General features: G+C 34.6%; 3 protein-coding genes across 3 annotated transcripts; 2 read left to right on the plus strand and 1 right to left on the minus strand.

Annotated features, from left to right (window-relative positions):
• Positions 1-1,127: 1,127 nt before the first annotated feature.
• LOC103339376 (guanylate kinase 2) lies at positions 1,128-4,913 on the minus strand. The gene is given in 12 exon segments (XM_008242659.3): positions 1,128-1,504; positions 1,583-1,688; positions 1,784-1,829; positions 1,952-2,087; positions 2,175-2,296; positions 2,661-3,023; positions 3,338-3,450; positions 3,453-3,466; positions 3,539-3,615; positions 3,721-3,828; positions 3,966-4,001; positions 4,526-4,913. Coding segments are annotated over 11 exon segments (1,200 nt in total). The 5' UTR covers positions 3,969-4,001; positions 4,526-4,913; the 3' UTR covers positions 1,128-1,392.
• A 6,586-nt stretch (positions 4,914-11,499) lies between these two features.
• Positions 11,500-13,187, plus strand: LOC103339467 (uncharacterized). Its single transcript, XM_008242765.2, has 3 exons — positions 11,500-11,851; positions 11,955-12,247; positions 12,363-13,187. Exons 1-3 carry the CDS (start codon positions 11,500-11,502, stop codon positions 13,038-13,040), a joined length of 1,323 nt encoding a protein of 440 aa, XP_008240987.2. The 3' UTR covers positions 13,041-13,187.
• Positions 13,188-15,955: 2,768 nt separating this feature from the next.
• Positions 15,956-19,356, plus strand: LOC103339468 (NAC domain-containing protein 2-like). Its single transcript, XM_008242766.2, has 3 exons — positions 15,956-16,172; positions 17,250-17,542; positions 18,657-19,356. The coding sequence occupies exons 1-3, from the start codon at positions 15,956-15,958 to the stop codon at positions 19,146-19,148; spliced, it is 1,002 nt and encodes a 333-aa protein (XP_008240988.2). The 3' UTR covers positions 19,149-19,356.
• Positions 19,357-23,037: the final 3,681 nt, after the last annotated feature.

Here is a 23,037-nt window from a genome sequence, read left to right on the forward strand (position 1 = left end):
TTATTCCACGAGCTTTAATCTGTTTAACAATTTGAGTCATTTTTGCCTAATTTTGTGCTCTCACATATCGAGCAAATTAACGTCAAATGAGACCAAAATCGTTAACATGACAAAGCACAAGACCAAATTCGTCAATTAAACATGGAAACCAAAATAAAAATTCACATGGGTCAAATATGGCATTTAACCCTAAATACGAGGTCGACATAATTGGAAGTGTTAGGAAATTTAGACATCATGTTTGTTAGATTGCAGCTGGTTGATAGTTACATATGTATATGTAGGTGGCATTGTGCATTCTAAATCTGAACAAAGGGACTTCCGAGATACATCCAGTCCAAAACCCTCTGGAAAGTTTGCGACTTATGGCAGCCGTGTATCCACAGCTGTCCACCAAACACCAGCTAACTAATTTGACCCATTCTCCAATCAAAAGAAAAACTAAACAAGCATACTGACCGATTCTTCCCGACCTTTATGACTAAGCGACCCATTCTTGGAGCTGTTTTGACTTTGTCATTGTATCTAGACACTCTTTTAAGTCCAACCTCGTGTTTCACTAATGTACTATGCCCTTGCTGTTCTTTTTCGAGAGGGGAATCTAAACACGGAATCTCGGATGCAATGATTTTTGCTCTTAACCATCTGAGCTACAAGGTACTTACAAATATTGTTAATTCCCAATTGAATACACTTATACTAAGCCACTGTATTGTAGTAATATGGTTAGACAGGCTGATTTCTAGGCATTAAAAATGTCTTGATTCACCTTTACCACTAATATTATGGTTGCACAGCCCGAGTTCCAGGCATGAAAAATGGTATGATTTTGCTACGATCAGTCGCACCCATGCGACCAGGGAAGCTTTCCTTCATATACTAAGTATTGCTTCAAAGTTTTCCTCTCTCCTTTGTCCGACCCCAAGATATTATGGAACCCCTGTAGAACCCTCATGTTTGATGTTGGCGACTACAAAGAACTAAAAGCAGCAACCTGGTTTAGTCTGACTAAATTAAATTTGGAGTAGTTTTCTAAACTGGAAGTGAGGGTAAAAGCAAATGCTATAACAGTTCAGAGTAATGTTTATGGCATCCTCGCGGATGGTTTTCTTAGCTCGATATTCAAATTTGCCGAACAAAACCATAAATCAGCTCTCATTTGCCCATGTGGGTTCATTGTAAATGTTCAACAGTGCTCCAAGTCTAAAGTCATCTCTGTTCTAAACAAGCAAAGAATGGGGAAAAAAATAATCCAATCTATGCGATGATCTGACACAATCATATATGAAACTTCATCACCACTTTTTCTTTATGATTAAAATTGCGAAAGATTTGAAAATACGAATAAAGAAATCAAAGAAGTCGGTCGCTATCTGGGTTGAAATCTTTGGCTCAGTGATTGATACCAGCCAAACCATCCAAAAATGAGTCCATGGTGTAAATGTCTAGCCCTCTAGTCCGTCCAGGGGCCCCTCCTTTGAGGGATGACACATCCAGCACAATCCTGCTAAGGCAGCGTAAACGTGTAAACAAGCTGAATATCTTATCCATAGAAGAAACTAACAATGAAAAAGATACTTACATGTTCGTAGATGCTTTTCCCAGTTCCGGAGTTCTAGAGTTTATGATGATTCTGTGATCAATTTTGGCTACTGAATGGTCCATAGGCAGATCAACCACTTTAGGAGCTGAAATGGAATTTTTAACACGTTAAATTCAATTAATTGCATATGAAACTAATAAGAACCAAGTATACAGTAGACTGAATTGAACCATTTCTTACTTGATTTAGGAGGAGCAGTGACAGTTCCATCCAGCCCCAAGAGTTCCTACAAAAACGAGGGAATATGTTATCACTAAGCAGTAAAAATTATCAACTGATAAGGAAATTAGTAAATATATAACATCGCTAGAAGCATTGGTGAAATTTTAAGAAGGAAGGAACATATACCTTAAGGCTCTTGTAACACTCTTCCAGGTTATCATTATATAGCATATGATCAAAGATGCCTGACGATTGCCCTTGCTCAATCTCGGCCTTGGCATTTTTAAGTCGCTTTAGGACCTGTTCCTCTGTCTCAGTTCCCCTGTTTAGCATATTTAAGCATACTCAGAATTGGCAATGTGGAAGAGGAATTTGAGAATGAGAAAAATAAAATGGCATCTCAAACTACCTTGCACGAAGGCGCTTCTCAAGCTCCTCCATTGAGGGTGGACATACAAAGATGAAGATAGCTTCCAGTGAACTAGCCCTCACGGATCTTGCACCTTGAACATCAATGTCAAGAATGCATCTCTACATTGAAAGCAAACAACATTACAGAATGAATAACCACAAGAATCTCAGTAAAGAAAGCAGTGCTTGTGAGAGTGCCACTAACATAATTTAACAATATGAGGGCGAAATCTAAAATTCATAAAATATCCTCATAATCATTTCACAACTTTGACCATGACATTAAGGATTATATGAATCAGCCTCTAATTGTGTCCCATAAACCAGACTACAATCTAGAAAAGTTGTTCCAAATACAACTAATCATCATGCAGATGCTTTGATTCACCAAATGGCAGATCCATATAGCAAGTTTAACATGATAAAGAAAACGACCAGGCTCCAACAATAATCAAAATAGAAACCACTGATCAAAGGAAGTTACCTTCCCATCATCTGCTACCACTTCTACTGCTTCAACACTAGTTCCATAGAGATTTCCATGCACAGAAGCAAACTCAAGGAACTTCCCATCTTCTATCTCTTTCTCCATGGAACTTCGCTCAATGAAATGGTAATGGACCCCATCCTTCTCCATAGCTCTAGGAGCACGGGTTGTGTGGCTCACAGAGAACCCAAACATGGAGGGATATTCTTTCATGAGCATGGATATTAGTGTCCCCTTACCCACCCCAGAAGGACCACTAATAACAATTGGCTTCTCAGCATAGCCCCTCACACCCTTACTCCAGGCAACCACGTCAGTGCCCAAAATTTTCTTCTGCTGCCTCACATATTGGGTGTCCACCTAAAACAAAACAATTTTAGATTTCAGAATAATCCAGTGATCATCTAAACGTAATACATGATGGACAGAATGGAGTTAACTGAACAATTCCACTTTATTTAACAGCAACAAGGACAGGAGTTATTTTGTTCTCGCATCAATTGAATAAATTCTATTTCCAAACTTATTGTTTGAAACTCCTACTATCATTTGGTGCAGTCTCATTTTATCTTCCGTTGTCTGTCTTAAACTTAAACTATTACTAAATGAGACGAAATTGTTCTGTTCAAATATACTCTCCCTTATCATATCTGAATAGTTTCACAGGTACCCACCTCAAGGAACCAAGCAAAATCGTCTGGGGTGGAACCATTCTTAGTAATCAATATTCGGTCTTCACTTAAAAGCACTGCTGAAAGGCCCTTACATGTTTTGGGTTTTGTTCCCACACAGTAGGATATATCCTGCAAATTTAAACCAGATATCAGTAACAAAATCAGACAAAAGCAATTCAATACCAAGAGTCATACACTTACCATTCACCAGTAGATTGGTCAAAAATCTGAACTCCAATTGACAATGGCGATTCCTCACAGGCTCCACCAATCACATACTGTCAAAAAATGCATTGGCAATATGATTGACCCGGTGGTAAATCACTGAAGAACAAACAGGGACATTGGATGACAAAATCATATCGATATGTTAAATATCATACAGTTCTGTTGCCCATGAGAATGGCTGTTTCACCGCCTTTGGATTTTATATCAAATCCATTTCCATATCCCTTCTGCAGGTCATCAACAAAGAATGCTGGGGCTTCTCCCTGATGACAACAACCAAAATCAAATCACATCAAAGGAACCATCTTGCTTCACATGCAGACATCATTTCTAATTACATTCCTGATAAAAGTTAATTTATTAACCAATATTAAGTATAAACTAAGGATGAGGTTCTTACCATAGAGAAATCTGTTCCTGCAAATCTAGATTCCCCCTGATCAGCAGAAATGGAGAGAGATGAGAGTAATTCAATATTTTCTGGATCTAAGAAATATATGAAAAGTTCAAGCCAGACGAGGCATAAAAGGCAGAGATTGCAAGTAAACGTCTCTCTATTGCATTTGGAAAACTGACAACAGAAAGCCGAAAAAACAAAAACAAGAAGATTTTGAGCTGGAACCAGGTAAATACGATAATGAAGTTCAAAATCAAAACACAGATGTCCATTAATGTTCCTAATCCGAGATAGAAATATACATACAGAAAAGAACAAAAATCGGGGAAAGCGATGCCACAAAAATACAATTGTTGGTTTTTTGTCAAAATCTCTTTAACCCCATATAGAAAAACAAAACAAAAACCAATTAGGGAGAGAGCAAAGAACATCAAAATGCAAACAAACATAAACCCACCTCAATATAGCTAAAACATATGGATCAAACCACTAAAAAGGGGTTAAAACAACATTTGGAATAAAAGAAAAGGCTGAAAATATCAAACAGATTAAGACCCAGGTACCTTTGTGCAAGCAGTAATTGCTCTATAACCAAAAATAAAAAGCAAGCTTATTTCTTGGCAGGGGATGTATTGTTCAGAGGGCCAAAGAAGGATTTAAAAGCCCACTCTGGGTGTATCTTTTTCAAGATGAAGTTTTGTGGAGGCTTGCAATCAAATCAACACGAACTTGGGATGGAAAAAATCACAAGGGTGGTAGAATAAGTTGCAAGATATCCCATGAAGCATTCTCATATTTGTAGCATACAAAAGAGGGAATCTTTAGTCCAATAGTCCTCCCTAGGAAAGAAGTAGTAGGAGAGAGAGAGAGAGAGAGAGAGAGAGAGCAGAAGAAGAAGAGAGAGAAAGAGAAAAGGGATGGCCTTGTGGTCGCATTCAATTCACGACACAAAGAAGACCTGCTTTCGTTTTCTTGTAAGGTGCTTATGAAGTTTCTTCCCTTCCCCACCACCGCTACTCGTTCTTTTTTTATTATTTTAATTTTAGGTCTTCAAAGTTTTTTATATAACCCTTTTTTTTCTTGGGAGGAAAAAAGAAATCCCTAATTTTTTTTTAATATCCAAAAATAGAAAATAAGAAAAACCCCATGGCATTGGCATACATATGCAACATGGTGACAAAATTCTTGAGTGAATGTGAAGCAAAGGCGTTGAGATATTAATTGGTGGGATGACACGTGTAGTATTAGAAAGATTAAAAGAGTGACACGTGTGATTGGATTCTATGTGACAAAATTGTTCCTTAGCATTTGCTTTTGCAAATTGTTGAAAAACAATAAGAGAAATAGGGAAACGCCTAGAAACTTGCTTGGCAACTTTTTTATTTGCATCCAATCCTTGAAGGATTGTTCCTCATTCTTAGCTAAAGAAATCAGAACAGAATGTGGAATTTATTGTCCACATGCAACTAGTGTGTCAAAATGCTAAAGAACCTAGTTGTCAAAACTTAGACAAAGAGCATAAATTTTGTGGTCACACTCACATTGGCAACAAGAACACTTAAAAGGGCAAAACAATTGAAATGGAGTGTATATTTAGCTTCAAACCACAAAGCACATGGATATGATTTTTGTTTTTTTAAATACAAGCAACAGTTTAACAATGAGGATGAACACACACTACTGGATGTTCAAATTTGAGACCGCTGATCTTCAAGTGAATGCTTGAATTAGACCACGTTTGTGCACATGGCTCTGATTTTGATCTCAATAATAGAATGAAAATCTAACTCTCTATTGTTGACAACTTAAAACTGGACCACGTCATTTATTTTGCTTCATGTTGATTCGTTTGGCCTATATGAGGTTTCAATTTATTCTTATTTGAATTGAAGCCACACACTTAGCATTCATCTAACCAAACTATTTTTTCATATCTTAGCTATCCAAAATGTTAGTATTGGTCTCTAGATTTAGGCTTGTTACCTTGATTTTCAATCCTAATTGGTCATTACTTTACTTCTTTTTTTTGTCGAATAGCTCATTACAAAGTCAAAAAAAGAAAAACAATGGATAAAAAAAAGCTCAATTCCAAGTACAAAAATATAGGCCCAAAAATACAGAAACCCTAGAATCAGATTCAGACCTTATAAACAACAAGTCATTGTCGCTTGATTTAGGGAAGAAAGTCGAGAGAAACCAACAAGGTGGGATCTGTAGAGCATGGGTTTAGGGAAGCAAGCCACCAACAATTATCATACTCAAACGATCTAAGTAAGGGTCAAAATTGACCATTAAGACATCGCCCACACCTCCATAGAAAAAGTTCAAATTTGAGGATGTATTGTAGGAGAGAAGCAGATGCAGCAACCTATAGTAGACGACCAAGAAAATCCTAGGGAGGGAGGAGGATTTTACGGTTTCAGATCTCACGGAAGGGGAGAAGAAGGAACTGATGTGTGGGTGAGGAGAGAAGTGGGGGAGGTGAGAGTTATGGCTGAAGTGAAGTTGGAGAGGAGATGCAAATGGAATAAGGAAGGACATATGGCCAACATTTGGAAACGCAAGAAGATAGGGCACATCAAAACAAACAATGAGGAAATGGAAGATGAGAAGTCACACCAAAGGTGGCAGAGGTGCTTGTCCTGGTTGGAGTAAGAAGAGCCCTACAACTTAAAATACATTTTCTTATCCTCCCTCCCTCGCCACTTACAACTTAAAATAAAATTCTTACTATTTTGCAGTAAAGCAAACTTGCAAAATTATTCGAGTTGTGAAGTGCACGTAGTAGCATGATTCAAACGCAAGCTAAGTGGACATGGTGCAATGAATCTTTATAATTTCATTCAGTACTAGAGTACATGTTATGGGGCCAGGATCAAACTTTCTTCTTGTCGACCAACTCTCCCACCCAAGAAAGTGCAGCATTGTATTTGTGGATAACGAGTCGGCAGATCCCATCCTATACCCTAAATTGTCAAAATCAGTACGACCATTATGCTTGTTGGTCAAGTTGAACATCATGCAACACACAATATCTAAAACACAACGTTTACAATATTTTAAAGAATTTTGTAAATTTCCAGGAAATAGAGCTTCAGCAAGAATACAAAAAGGACGTCCTACTTGTTGTATTTATATCTGATTTTAGGTCAGAAAGGGTTGGGTTTGGTCAAAAGAATTGAAACTTTTTGGGGCAGCATGAGACTTGGTCTTTTGCTCTGTGGATGATGCTTTGCTAGAGGAATTTTTTATTTTTTATTTTTAAATTTAAAAAGGAATGATCATAGGATTAGGGTTTCTTTATTTGTCTCCCACTTTGTCTTTAATTAATGAGCACTCTTATGTTTGGAGTTTTGTAGAAATGTCAAATGTTTGAAAGAAAAATGTAGAATAATTTATCTTATAATGTTTATGCCATTTGAAAATACTATGATCTTTGAATATTGTAACACTTGGGCTGAGAAAAAGAAATGTCAACAAAATTAAATAAATGTTGAAATGAATGATACCCTTTGATCAAAGTGGGACTTTGACCAAAGATTGTTTCAAATATGAGGACAACATGTGGATTACTAGAGAGTATTTTCCTATAAAGCAGTAGAGCCTTCTTCCAAAGTCAGATCCATATTCCCTATGCTCTCATGAAATTCAATATTTTTTGTTTGTTTTGTTAATGACTTGTAAATTCAGGTAGTTATTAGTATTTATTCATGTATCGAGTTGAAGCGTTTGAAATAGAAACGAAGTCAGGATTTTAAATTGGACTAAACCTTAAAATCTACATATTAAATATAAAAAAAAACTCACATGAACACTGCAAACTCACATGGGCTATAGGTTAGACACAATGTAGGACCGTCTCTGGTTCGAAACTTTATGATATTTTTCATCGATAGGAGAAGAAACGGGTTGGAATTTGAAATTTCTTCCAAAATTAGAAAGAAAGTAAAATTAGACCAAGAGTAATTAGTAAATTATTTAACACAAACTACAAATAAATAAAAATCAGCAGCTTGCACATGACCAAGATTGTTCTTAACACCCGACATTAGCGCCTATTTATTTGGTGCTTTATATATATGCAATAATCACCCCCACAGGATTGCAATACCCACTTCTACAAATTTTATAAGAGAAAAGGCATTGATCATGACAAGAATAGTTTTATTTTATCTGATTAAATTTAATTGCTCTTTTATAGGAGTCTAGGCCTCATCTCTTCCCTATTCCCCATTCAAGTTGGATCGCTTTCAAAAATCTTTTTGGGGGAAATAGCACCCAATGGCCAACTTGGCATGACCCTAGTGGCCAACTTGACATGAAAAGCACATAGACCTTTCTCCAAGTGATCTATAAAAAGTCACTGAGAGTTTTCAACTTTAGGACTTTTTTTCTCACTGTTATTAACTTATTATTTCATTCCAGTATTAGAAACTTTTCCCAAATTGTCGGCCGAAACCAAGTGCACCTAAAATCATTTGACAAGATTTGCACGATTGATTGCTTAGAAGAAATTCTTGGATGTGATAATTCACCCAATTAACACAGTTACAATCATCAGTATCTAAAATTCTACACTCCAATACAAAATATTATATTCGGTACATGCATTATAATTTGTGTGAATTTTGTAACATTCATTCAAGCATGCCAAATAATTTTACCTTTAGCCGTACATAAGTTTTTATTGCATAGACCAGATAACTTAGAAAAATTATCCTATGTGACAGTAACACCAAAGTCAAATGCCATGTAACTTTACAAGTCCAAAAAATTATGACACCACATCATTGCCACCGCACTAATAATTTTTCATGAACTTCACACACTAATTTATTCACCAAATGATCTGGCCGTCAGTAGCGGACCCACAAAGGCGCACGGAGGCGTATGTGCACCTCCCCTCACCTGAAAATACCATAAAAGTCAGTCATCTTGAGCTCTTGAGTGGCTGGGCAGGAATGCCCACAACCTGTTTGTGGAAAGGTTGGAGTGAAGAGCAATAGCAGCAAGCGTGATCTATTTTTATGTTTAATGCTCTGGCCAAAACAAATCGTTTTGGACCAGATTAATTAATATGTTTTAAAATCTCTGTGTGCATTACACGTATTGAATTTTTGTTCTATTAAAGACCACATCAGGCTGCAGCTTTAGTTTGAGGGTAGAGAAGTCATTAGAGTTTGATGGCTTAACCTAGAAACACTTTGATATATAAAAGCACATATTGAACATAAAAATGCTGTTGAATTATCAATGAAATTATTTGTTAATTTAATTTTTGACATAAGGAAATAAATTGAAAGTTCTTTTTTTTTTCTTTTCCATGAATATATAAATTGTACATTTATAAAACAAGCGAATTTTGTTAGTTCATATATACATTACAATATTGTAAATCCAATTAATCAATATATTCAAATCATGAATGTGCATCATGCAAGTTTTTCAAAACATAAAACAAAAAATTCATCAGTGAATTTTTTTAATTAATAAGAAAATGTTATTTCTTTCAAGAATTATGAATAATAATAGTATCAGTTCAATTACACAAGTTATTTTTGTCTAAACAACTGACAATTTCCAAAGTAATTTTTGTTGTTGTGTGGAACAGTTAGTCTTAGAAATGTTGCACCTCCTCTTAAAAATTCCTAGATCCGCCAATGCTGGCTGTGTTTTACTTATTCAATTCTGAGCCAACTCTGAACCCCATATTATTATAACAAAGAAAATAACATTACTTATATCACCCTCAATTTTCCAAAAGCACCATTTGCAAATCCTAAATTTCCATGGTCCATTAGCACTTTTCTATGATAATTAGTCTTGGAAATGAAGTATTTTGTCCCATAAAAAAAATTTATATGAGATTAGGGCCAACTATGGGACAAGGCTGGACCTAAGTGGGTCAATAGTTTGTCTTGGACTTTATTTAATAAAAGCCCAATGTAATTTTTATCCAGACTGTGGGCTTGCCCAGAATTTTTCTGGAGTATTAATCATAGTGGTGCTCCTAGTAAACTTGCTTGTTGGACAAGAAATAATATGTGATTTTTTTTTTTTTTTTTTCATTTTGAAGTACTTCATTTTAACCATCATCCTAAAAGTTCAGCAGTCTTCTTCTATCATCATCCCAACGGTGGAGCCCTGCTTGAAGTTTTCTCCGTCACACCGTTGTGTTGGTGTGTTGGTTTGATTTTCAATTGATGATCAATCCTAATGGTGATAATTCCAGAGTCATTGAGCCACCAAAATTCCAGAAACTATTGGCACCCAAAATCATCTGAAATCACAATGATAAAACCCAAAAATAAATAAATATTTGAAGTATGAGAATCAAAAGAAAATGAGGATGATTATTCAACAAGTGTAAAAGAGGTCTAGAAATTAGAAGAACCGAGTTTGGAACTGGAACAAGTGAAAAATCCAATCATGGGCCGAGAATATTGGGTTACAATTTTGGGCTTTGAAGTCCAACTTCTGGGTTTAGGCTGTCATGGACTCAACTCACGACCCATGATGTCTTTGGGTTGAGGCCATTATACGATGGTCATGGGCTTCCCAGCTCAACCATCTTTGTCTTGCTCTTAGGCTTGAAATTTGTCACTTGGGCCACAAATGTGGCTTGAGTGCACTGCCACATCATCAGTTCTTGTAGGGCCTAGGTGGAAAATTTCAGGTATAAACACAAAGTTGAATATAGAAATATGAATCTGACTAAAATACCGAATGAATTTTAGCAATCAATTATACTTTATTAAGAAATAGATACAATAACATGTAATCCTTGAGAGCCGCATAGAGGGCAAACCAGGTGCCTCATAGAATGCCCTAGCCAATCTGCACAAGCCTTTAGCAGCACTAGGCGCATGCTGCTTCCTTGTTTTAAAAAAGGCCTGACCACAATGATGACGTTTAAGCCAGGTCTTTTTATTTTTCTTTATTTTTAAAAAGATAAAGTTCTTGAGCCTTTCTCCTGAATTTTGCTCAAATTTAGCCCATAAATTCATAAATGTTAATTTAAAAAAAAATTTCAAATATAGTAAAAAACTCACTTAAATTGTTCCAAATTAAGTGACCCAATATTTGACTCAAGTCACCCAAAATACATATTCTTATCTTTTTCTTTTTCTTTTTTGTCTAAAATACAAATTCTTATCACAACCCTAGTTTATGAAATTCAATAGGAGCAATTATATATCAAACAAAACTTCCAAGTTCCATGGAGTCATATATAAAATCTACATTTGGTAATCCTAGAAAGTTGCAACCTAGCTCCATCTTTCTATTTTTCTTATATTAAAAAAAAAATGTTTTGGTTAAGATGGATTACGTGGAAAATACATTTTTTTTTTGGTCGAATAAATTCAAATATAAGTTTATGACACCATAGGATTATCATTTATCTTAACTCCAAATTAAGCAAACATAATCTAATTAAAACTCCTAAAACCTCGTTCCATATAACTTGCTACACTTGCGTTATTTTAGAAAAAAAAAAAAACATGCAGTTTAGAAGGAAACCAAATCCTATATAAACATGGACCGAAACACCAATTCTCCATGCTCAAGGCTTTTTACACCTGCAATTTTCAAGTATCTTCCTATAAAAGGCTTCGTAATCTTAAATTTGGAGCTTCGCATTCGCGTAATCACCATGGAAGAAAACAATCGGTTCATCAACGATCCGATTCCTGACCAAGTAGATATGCTCATCAACGATCCAACCAACGATGCATATTTTAATTCTCTTCCATGTGGCTATCGATTTGCCCCAACTGATGTCGAGTTGGTTTCAAGCTACTTAGAGGGAAAGGTCTTGAACAAGGAAATCCCCAAAAACAGGTTTCTTGACCTTGACATCTACTTGTATCATCCTAGAGACCTCACTGGTTAGTATCTTTTGTCTTCATCTATATGCTCACTTTAGGTTAATTTTTTTTATATTCTTTTTTTGTGTAGTGAGATAACTTTAACTTTTCTTTTTCTTTCTAGGGCGCATCACTTTAATGAGAGAAAGTGAGTGGTATTTTTTCACTTCTAGGAAACGAAAGTACCCGAGAGGACAACGGCCAGATCGATCAGCAGTCGATGGATTTTGGAAGGCAACCGGAAAAGCTCAGGACATCGAAGACAGTAATGGTAAAGTAATTGGGTCCAAAAGGACTCTAGATTTTTACCAAGGGAACCATCAAGATAGCAAGAGGACAGAATGGAAAATGCATGAATACACGCTCGATACAGAGACTGCTCCTCGTAATGAAATAAGCAATACTCGTGTTACGCAGGTACGTAAGAAAATGTAAACATGTGTGCATAAATTTTATTTTATTTTATAATTTTAATGAGTTATTTTTGCATATGACTTGATTTTAACTTTAATCTTGTACGTTTTCTTTGCAGCTAGATAATTGTGTTTTGTGCAAGATTTACAACAATACCAAAGGCGGGAACAATGACTCGAGCACTATACAATCTGATCAAAGAGCAGAGCCATCTACAAATGTTGTAGCATCTCAAGCTTTTCCAGACCAACAAATCCAGCCCGTTCATCAGCATGATCAATATCTTGTTGGTCAATCTAGCGGTGCTTCTTCTTCCTCCACTGCAAACAAACGTCCTCGTGGCATGCCAACCCCAACAATATTGAACACCTACGTTGGAAACCCTACATATTATCCTCACCAGCAGTACCCTTTCCAAAATCAAACGTCTGGCACTCCTCCAGGACCAGTCTACAATAACTATCAAAACCTTACCCAATACGATCAAAACGATCAAAACCTCACCCAATACGACATGCAGTCTGCCAATATTGAGAGCCATGTTCAGCCAAGGGAGTCGTTTTCTTCTCAACCTGGATTTTGGCTACCCATGGAGACTTCCACGTATGCGGATCCAATGCCACTGGTTGATTCTAGTTCTATGCAGTTACCTGTGCATATCAGGCTATATGAGCAACTACTTGCGGCTAGAAACAGGGATGGTGATTTCGCCAAAAGACTAGAGCGTTGGTATCATCATCAACAGCAGTTGTTTAGGCAAAACCCTAGCAGTACACCAAATTGTAAATTAGTCTAGGTTAGAATTTGGTTGGGCGGATTCTTTCTTTTTGGCTAGAGTTGGTTTTTTGTTTTTGGATTTTGGTGATCATTTAAAGTAAATTGTTTGTTGTTGTGAAGTTGCGGAGCTCTCCTTACCATTGCCAAATCAATATAATACTCACCAAACTTGTCACACAAAATTTTTGTTACCAATTAATTTGACAATTTCGTAGTTACTGTGAATAAATAAATTCCAATTTACATGAACAACTTAAAGTCGGTGTGATCTTGTGCTAACCAAGAACACTTTTTCATTACCTATTTATTTTTCCAGACTCTCATATTGGCTTGTTGGGTTTTGTTCAGACTCATAGAGGTTTGGGAATGTCTCATATTACCTATATTTTCCCACTAGTAATTCTATTCAGACACACGAGATTGTCCACAGTGGTGGAGCCATGATTTCAAATTAGAGGGGGGCCCTTCACAAAAATTTTAAAAAATAATTCGAATAGTAGTGCTCAAGTGCTAACTAGGTTAATAAGTTAATAATATTATTTCATATTATTGATTAATAATTTGTTCATTTATTACAATCATAATTGTCTTGAATTTTATATGTTAAAATGATTGAATATTAATCTCATCATCTATACTATTAAATACTCAAAATTTAATAATTTATACTTCAACAGAGAGAAGAAATACAAAAAATGTTCATAAATCCCAATATTAAGGTGTCCTATTAAGCTCAAGTGCTATTCACGAAGCTTAAATTAATCAAAAGAGGAAAGGAAAGACAAAAAATCTTAATAATTTTTACTACAAAAAGCAAACATATAGCAACATATATAAGTAAAAATATGAGAAAATAAAAATTATGATAGGGGGCCTGGGCCCACTATGGTCCTCAGGTGGCTCCACCACTAACTGACTACTTTATGTGGCAGATAATGTAGTCGTGCCATGTCAATTAATGAATATTGCCATATAAATTCTACTTTTATTTATTAATTTTTCTTTTCAATAATCATTAAAAACAAAACTAAAGGTGAAATATATGCCATGCAATGTAGGCATGGTTTTCGCTTTGTTCATATACTCATATACGTTTAGGAATGTCTCCAGTTGCTATATTTTCCCAAATACCCGTAAAAATAAAAATAAGAAAGTCCCTTCCAATCTTCTCGGTCGTTGGAGGGTGGAAAAGAGAGAGGATATATGCCATGCAGGTATGGTTTTCTTTTCATTATTGGCTGCTTTTAATTAATTTATGCTTAAAATTTTTGTAAACACTGAATATATGGGGCATCAATGAATGGAGAATATTATGGAAATAGATTAATAAAATAATCAAGTAATAAATGCAAGGTGTGTTAAACTGATAAACTCAAATCCGCAAGGCTATACGCTTATCTTGAAATTATGAGCCTCATTAACCAGGCGCAATGCAAGTTTCAGAATATATCTTAATTTTATTTATTTTTTATTTTTATTTTTTTAACGATTAAATTGATTATTGTTTTTTTTAATACAAGCGATGGTCTAAACTAGAGAGAGAAGAATTTCTCACAAAAAAAAAAAAAAAAATTATAATGCCATGGCTTTTTCACTAGACTCCCATTCAATGGCCTTATATTTTGATATCTCCTCTATTATCCATTCAAACATTAAAAATTGAAATTATTAATTAAATGAGGATAATATGGTAAATTCATATTTTTTAATATAAAAATAAAAATAAAAATGATATCTGGAACATAACTCTATTATCTTTTATTAATTCTAAAAATAAAATAAAAAATAAAAAAAGAGAATTAGAACATTTCAAAAGGCTAGAAAATGCCATTGGTTAATTCAAACATTAAGAATTAAAATATATTAATTAACTATGAGGATAATATGATAAATTCACACTTTAATATTTTAAAAAATCAAAAATAAGATAATCAACATCTCGGGACTCCTACTTTTTGGAACAGTGACTCGAAAACCGGCTGAAACCTAACTGTAAATCTATTTACGCTAGAAATTTCTTCCTACCCAACCAGCAGCTAGAGCATGAAAAATAGCTAGAAAACCATACCTAATTTGGTGGCCGGACGACGGAGAACGAACGCTTGGAAGTTCTGTCAAAAACTGTCCAGCGCCGCCTGTTTCGTGGCTGTTTCCGGCGACTATGGCGGCGGATCATGGCGGCGAAGGGCTGGGGTTGGAAGAGGGAAGTTTCGTGGTTCATTTGGCACTGGTATTGCCTATGAGAGAAATCAGCTCAGAAAGTTGGCTCCTCCTCTGCCCGAAACCCAGAAAAAATCTGGGTTTATAAAACTGAACTCGAAATATTTACGGTTTAAGTTAAAATTCCGATTTGAGTCCACTACAACAAACTCGTTTCGTCGCGCTTAGTACAACTCCCCAAATTCCTTCCCGATCAAAAAGTCAACTTTTAAACTAATAAAATATTCTAGGGGTATTTTAGTCTTTTTCTCAAATAAAATAATAGTTAAATATTAATTTTAGGTTTGGGTTGTTACATTTATATACTTGTATTTTCTACTTTGGCCCCCCAAATTTTCAATTCTAACTCGCCCTGCTCCCTTTGACAAATTGATTATTGTTTAAATGTGTAATCCATGAACCAAAGAAATTCAAGTGTAATTCAAATTCTCTGTTCAATATTACTTGTCGTTAGAAAGTTATTATAGTTATTATCACATATCAGATAAAATACGGAGTACGGATTAAATAAATACAAAATAAATAAAAATTACAGAGTACGGACCCAGTACAAAGAGAGTAAAGAAACCAAATCCCACACAAACACCTAATGAAACAAGCCCCCACCCCTATTATTTCTCCTGTCAATAAAGCCTACAAATTTCAACTATATTCCTACATTATAGGCTCCATAAAAAAAAAAAAAAATTAAGAACTCTATACTTGTGAGTTTCAATGGAGGAAAGCAATATTCAGGTTGCTCATGAAATTTTTTATGAAGCATGGTTAACCGATAAATATATTAATGATCTTCCAAGTGGTTATCGATTCGTCCCAACCGACGAAGAATTGATTGAAGAGTACTTAAAGAAGAAGATCAAGAATGAGCTACTGCCCATCAACAGGTTTCGTGAAGTTGATGTTTACAAATACCATCCTGAAGAGCTTACTGGTTTGTGTTATGATCCTCTTCTTCTATATCCATCAATTATTTCTTCTTTTTTACTGGTTACCTTCACTAGTTTTTCGTGATATTGATATGCTTCTTCTAGGCTACACATGCATCGTTTAGAACTTTAGAAGTAGCATATTTAGTTAGAAAACTTTTCAAGAATAGCGGAAAAGAAATTAGGGTTCTTACAAGTCGTCAAGGTTCGTGCATCCTACTTTAAGTTATTATTAAAAAGGTTTATATAAAAGGATTTGCTCTTGAAACAAGGGGTATGTAATCTTTTGCTAATTTTCTTGAAAGCTCTTTAATTGTTTGCACTGCTTTAGTAGAAGTTTTTGCATGACATATGATATCGAAGTATAGAGAAGTTCGTATTGAAAGAGGTTATAAGTTCGTATCTCCACTTATCCCATTCATAAAAAGAAAAAAATTATCATTACTCTTAGTGGTTATTTTGTTTTTTACTCAGAAATTAAAGACTGAATGGATTAAGAATTTGGAGCACTGCATGCAATTAATATGTTATTATTGTTTTTTAACCACTCAAGATAAATTTTTGGCGGCTTTTATTCCTTACACATCAAGTAAGAAAACTTGATTTTATGGGATTTTAGTATAAGTATATATTGATTAATGAGCCATCATTTTTAGCCTAAATCGTATTTTGCACTAAAACCGAATTTTTATATTTTGATTTGGTGGGAATTTGATTTTCTAGTATTTTTATTTGAATCCAAATGGGGGGTACTTCCTTATTTACATTGTAAACTTAAGTAAATGGAGTAATATAATATGAACCACAGTGACTTCATGTACCAAAACTAAAAAGTAAGAACAACTCTTCTAAAGTCTGGAAGAGAGCAACTAGGGTTTTATTTCTAGGGCAGACGTTTGAGCCAACGTCATTATTAGAAGTCAAGAAGATAATAAAATTGATGAAGGTAACTAATGAACTGCATCAATTTGCCCTAATGGATTCTGAATTTTTGGTTCAGAGAAGGAGATTAATATTTCAATACTAAACGGTTTATATTAATTGTTAATTAGTTTTTGTTCTTTCTTTCTGTTTTGCTTTAGGGATGCACAACTTACTCAGAGAAAGCGAGTGGTACTTTTTCAGTTCTAGGGACCGAAAGTACCGAAATGGATCTCGGCCAAATCGAGCAGCAGACAACCATGGATATTGGAAGGCAACTGGAACCGATGAGAAGATCAAAGTTAACAATGACGTAATTGGGCAGAAAAGGACTCTAGATTTTTATGCAGGGAAACACGGGGAAGGAGTTAAGACAGAATGGAAAATGCATGAATACGTTCTTAGTGAAAATATTGCTCCTTCAAATGACCATAAAGCCAACGGTGACATGAAGGTATGGAAGTATACGTGTGTGTTTTTATGGGAGAAAATCTTTGGTGTGTTATGGCTTTTTATTAGTAGCATACACTAGCTAGGTTCATGAAAATTATGCAGGGCCACTCCGTATTGTATTTCACTAATCCAAACCGTCTATTTTGTAGATATTCATTCAAAGATCATCTTTACAAAAAATCACTTGAATCCGATATTATTTGACCACTCAATTGAATTATTGAAATTTTAGTACTTTCTTTGAGGCACCGTGTTCATTGATTTTGTAGAACACAATTAGATGTTGAAACGATTTCTGATTTGTCTAGTTTTTTATAAGGATGATCTATGAATGTAGACTTAAAAAATAAATGGTTTGGATCGTTGAAAAAAAATTCGTGGGGGACCCTTAAATAAGCTTATTTGAGGGATTCCTCAATGGAAGTTCTCAAAGTTATAAATTTGAGAAGATTTTGAAATTTTTTCACAAGTTGCAGACTAAGTTGAAGAAGAAGACGAATGGAGTGTGAGAAGTTAGAATCCGTGCTTCTCAACTTTAATATATTCCTTTTTAATATGGTCCTCTATCAAGGCGCCATGTATCAAATTTTAACTAGACTAACTTTAAAAATTTATTAAAAATTCTTTTGTGCTTCGAAAAATTCACCGAAAATTACTCCAAACTCGTAATCACATGTATGTACTTTTATCTCGTGACCTCCAAATCACATGTACTTTGCGTTAGATTAATTGGTATTGATTTTGGTTAGATTAATAGATGATTTCATATGAATTTTGATAGGCTAGTAATTGACATGCATTTTGTTCATATTTGATATAATAATTGTGTAACCTAAATTTTGTGCATATTAATTGATATATAAAATAGACTATAGTCAATTAGTCTTAGACGTAAAACTCATAATTATTTTAATTATGAATAACATTAGTATTGTTTAAATTGTAAGGCTATTTGGTTGTTTAAAATTTTTGTTGTTGACCTTTTAGCCTTCTTAATATTGCATCTTCCTTGAAAAATTTCTGAATCCGCCACTGTCTATATATATAGGTATCCTAATTCATATCAGTATATCTCATATGCTTATCTAATTAACTTGTATATGTTTCTTCTGTAGTTGAACGATTGTGTTTTGTGTAAGATTTATAAGAACAAAAGAGTCAAGAAAAATAAAAATAAAGAGATTGCAGATTCAGTTCAATCAGCTCATCAGCCTGATCATCAAGAATATCCATCTCCTCTTATTGCCAATTCCAATTCATCCTCTTCATCAATAAATCATCATTACACTGCTGCTGGTATGTCTTCCACAACAGTGAACACAGAATTTGGTGAGCCCCCGTATTATAATGAGTCTTTCCAAAATGAAGCTTGGAGCAATTATCCATGGCCCATCACCAGCTTCAACAGTGATCAAACTTTAGACTCTGCAGATACAAGTCATGGGCTGCCTATGAACACCTTTTCCTCTCCATTTAGCACAGATTTGGAGCCGACAAATGACACGGCATTGGCTCATCCAAGTACTTCTTCTCAGTTCCCTCACGATCATGCCAAGGAAGATGACAATAATTCATTTGATCCAGCAGCTCAGTTTCTTAATATATGATGAGATTGTGTTTAGGCAGCTAGTCATTTACATCAAGCAGGATTCAGAGGTGAGATTTAATTTGATATTATACTAGAGGGATATTTTTCTTATGTTGTTTTATTTAATTTTGATACATTTTTTTCTATATATTTATGTTCTTTTTATTGACATTTTTTTTTCTCAGTGTTGTTTCATTGAACCGGCCTATTATTGTTCGTGTCTTTTTTTTTTCCTAATACCCGTATAATGTTTGTTTGTTTGTTTTTTCACCATATTTTTAAACAATATATTTTTAACGTATTCTTATGTGCCATATATTTTCATGTATTGAATATATTAACTGGTAGAACAATTGTCGTCCAATTTAGTGGAATGCGTACGTACCTTTTTTTTTAGTATAAGCAATTGGGGAGGGGGGTTTACATAAATATTCATAATTTGTCGTTTAGGGGTTTCAAACTTCTGCCCACATAAATGAAGATGGAAGAACTCAACCAACTGAGTTATATCCTACTGACTGCGTCTTAACCCTATAGGAGATAAGAACTTACGATATTTGGGTTCTGGGTTCTGGTTTTGGAGTGGTCGTTTTGGGTTAACTGGGTTCATAAGAAACCCAACGATAGAAAAAAGTTTCTTGGGCTTGGACTAGACGCACTGGCGTTCAATAATGTAGGTGCCTGTTGCGTTCTCATATCGCATCATCCATTTGAAATTTTGATAATGCAAAGATTTTCTTTTGTCCAATTGATGCTGCTTTGCATGATGAAGACAAACAAAACAACTCTGATTGATAATGATACATGGAATTGACCAACAATTACACAATTTCTATAATTTGATCCAATCCTAATTCTACCATTCTAAAGTTATTGCCCGCACCCATGGGTGTGATTTTCTCCAACAAATAGCTTGTAGCTAGAGGCTCTCTCTCTCCTATCGTATCTATCTACTTTTACATGTCTTTTTAACAACTAAACATAATTACTGATATACCCATGAACTGTAGCTTGTAGCTGGAGGCTCTCTCTCTCCTATCGTATCTATCTACTTTTACATGTCTTTTTAACAACTAAACATAATTACTGATATACCCATGATCTGTAGGTTTAGTAGTACTCCTCTTTTTCAGAGATTCCAAACTCGAGTCTTCTCTCCTTCTTATTGATAAGAAAACATAATAATTTACGTATAACTGGATATAGTCACATTTTTAAATATAATTTTTTTTATTGCTGGAAAAGGAAAATTTTCAAACAAAATATATAGAACCGAAGGAATAACATAATTTTCAAATTCTAACATTGCTTCATTCAAAACTTTTGCATCACATTTCATGTTATTTTGGTCAGTGCAAGCACATTACACGTTGAAAATCATAAAGATGACCAAAACTAGCTAGTGCTAGAATCATAAACTATTATCTCAATTTTTGGCTACCGATTGATGTGGAACATAATGTGTGTGTTTTTTTAAAAACAATATTCTAAACTACTTTAAACTACTCTAATGTGAAACATAATATGCTAGTTTCTACTTAATGTGAATAAATAAGATCCATGTGGTATGCGCTATGAAAAAGAACAAGTAATTTCAGTAGGGTCTAGCCTAGTGAAAACGGGTATTAATTTATAAATTAAAGGTCTCAAGTTCAATCCTCATAGCATCTTGGTTATCTGTGCGCGTGTGAAAAACTACCATTCTCTTTAGTTTAAACTATCAGTTATAAAATAAAAAACAATAAAAAAAAGTAATATATTTCCACATCTGTTGGTGTAATTAATTAAACTTATATTTGTAAGCTAAAACTATGGCAAGTTCCAAGTCTTCGGCTTTACGAATATATATTATCATGATTTCACAGTAGACAGATGAGTGGGTTATTTTCAGTTCCAAAATTCCAATCAAGATGCAAACAACTCCACACCAAACTTTGATATTATTTTAATGTTAATGGTAGACACTTGTCAAATTCCATTTCCCCCTTTACACTACTATTACATCATTAAATAGATCCAAAATTAGCAGATCCCCAAATGTTGAACCCTAATTGGTTGCCAAAACCCCACCCAAAAAACTAAGATTAGAGAGAGTGAAGTCACTGGCCCATTTCTTAAGTCAAATCGGAGCATTATTCTACATGTCACCAAAAAAATAAATAATACTTCTATTAAGTGTGGGGCTTAACTAATCTATCACGTGAGACGTGGGCATTTTGAAGACCTGAAATGAATAACTATCCACCACCGTACACTTGTCCTTGATCGGGTGGTATGATGTCATGGCTTGCATGGAGAGGGAGCTTACGTCGCACATACGATGGGCTCATACTCCATTGGGTTTCTACCACGTGTACTCCATAAACAGTAGCTTGATAGTTACTGTGTGACGCGTGATCACCGTTTGAATCGTCAATGTCCACTAACCTAATATTTGGTGGGCCCTCCAGAAATCCTTCTTTTTCTTTTCTTTACTTTTCTTTTTAATGTACCCCTAAAAATCTGTCGGCCGACACCCCTAATAAATTACAGAAAGATTTGGATGAAGAGTGCTTTCGCTGTAGTGCCCTTGTATGGTACTTAATTCAACTATCTGCCCAAGGAATTCTATGTTTTTCTTTTGGGGCCCTAGAAATTCTATGTTCCCCAGAGGCCAAATACCTTTTGAATCTTTAATTGAAAGCGTCTGCAATTTCTATATTATCTGAAATACTGCAAATGATAGTGGATCAAAATATTGTAAATTTTCGTGATTTTATATGTTCATTCAATAATTGTTCAACTAGTAAAATTAGAACTTCTGACAATGATTAAACTTGATTAAAGTGACATAAACCAACTCCTATGGTTAACTTTGTACTCGATTTCTGGAAATTATAAAAACAAAAATAGGGAATGTAGCACCAATATCTTTGGGATGCATTGAAATTACATGTAAGATGACTAATAATGCATAGGAGGGGTTAATAGGCCAATTTAAAATTATAATCAATAAATAAAAATAAACTTCTGTAGCATGGTTGATATAGCTTATCAATCCTACAATGTGCAGAGCATAAAATAAAGGAACACACAGAAAGTTATTTTACGTAAGGGTGAGCACGGTCCGGTTTGGACTGGTTTTTGCCTCAAATTAGAACTATTCATCCGGTTTGATTTAGTTTGGTTTTAACAAAAAAAATTCAAAAACTGTTTGATTCGATTTTGAACCGGATTACTAAAATTATTTTTTAATACAAATTTCAACTAAAATTTTATTTTTTTGACTTGAAGATTAATAAATTATTTAATTTCATATAAAAATAAATATTAAAGCTAGAAAAGATAGATGTTTTGAAATTGAACTTGGATAAATATTAGTTATGAGATTAAAAATATAGCATTGAATATAAATAAATATTGAAATTATATATTTTTTTAATTTGACCGATTCGGTTTTTGAAGACATAGAATCGGATCCAAAACCGGTCCAAACCGATCCAGTTCGGTTTTTGATCGGTTGTTGACTTTTTGGTCAACTCAATTTTTTCCCCCTATTTTTTGGTGCGGTTCGGCTCGGATTTCCGGTTTGCTAGTTTGAATGCCCACCCCTAATTTTACATGGTAAATCCCCATCTCTAGGGAAAATCAACGGGATTCCTCAGTCCAAAACAAATCCACTATAGAATGATAATTACAAGAAGTACTCACACACTTATCCTAGACACATTCTAGATAATGTTTACCGGCTTCTTCGTAAATCAACTTTTGTTATGGGATGACCTTCTAACTCTCCTTATATTGAACCCAATACTAATAACGATCGATTCAAGCTCATTGGAGAAAAACAACCACCGCGGTCTTGGTGCTCTCAATCATATTAGTCACCGAACTATGCAAATGAATACAATATGAATGATAAAGTATTT

Source organism: Prunus mume, linkage group LG8, assembly GCF_029339155.1.
Source record: "Prunus mume cultivar Tortuosa linkage group LG8, ASM2933915v1, whole genome shotgun sequence".
Lineage (NCBI taxonomy): Eukaryota > Viridiplantae > Streptophyta > Magnoliopsida > Rosales > Rosaceae > Prunus > Prunus mume.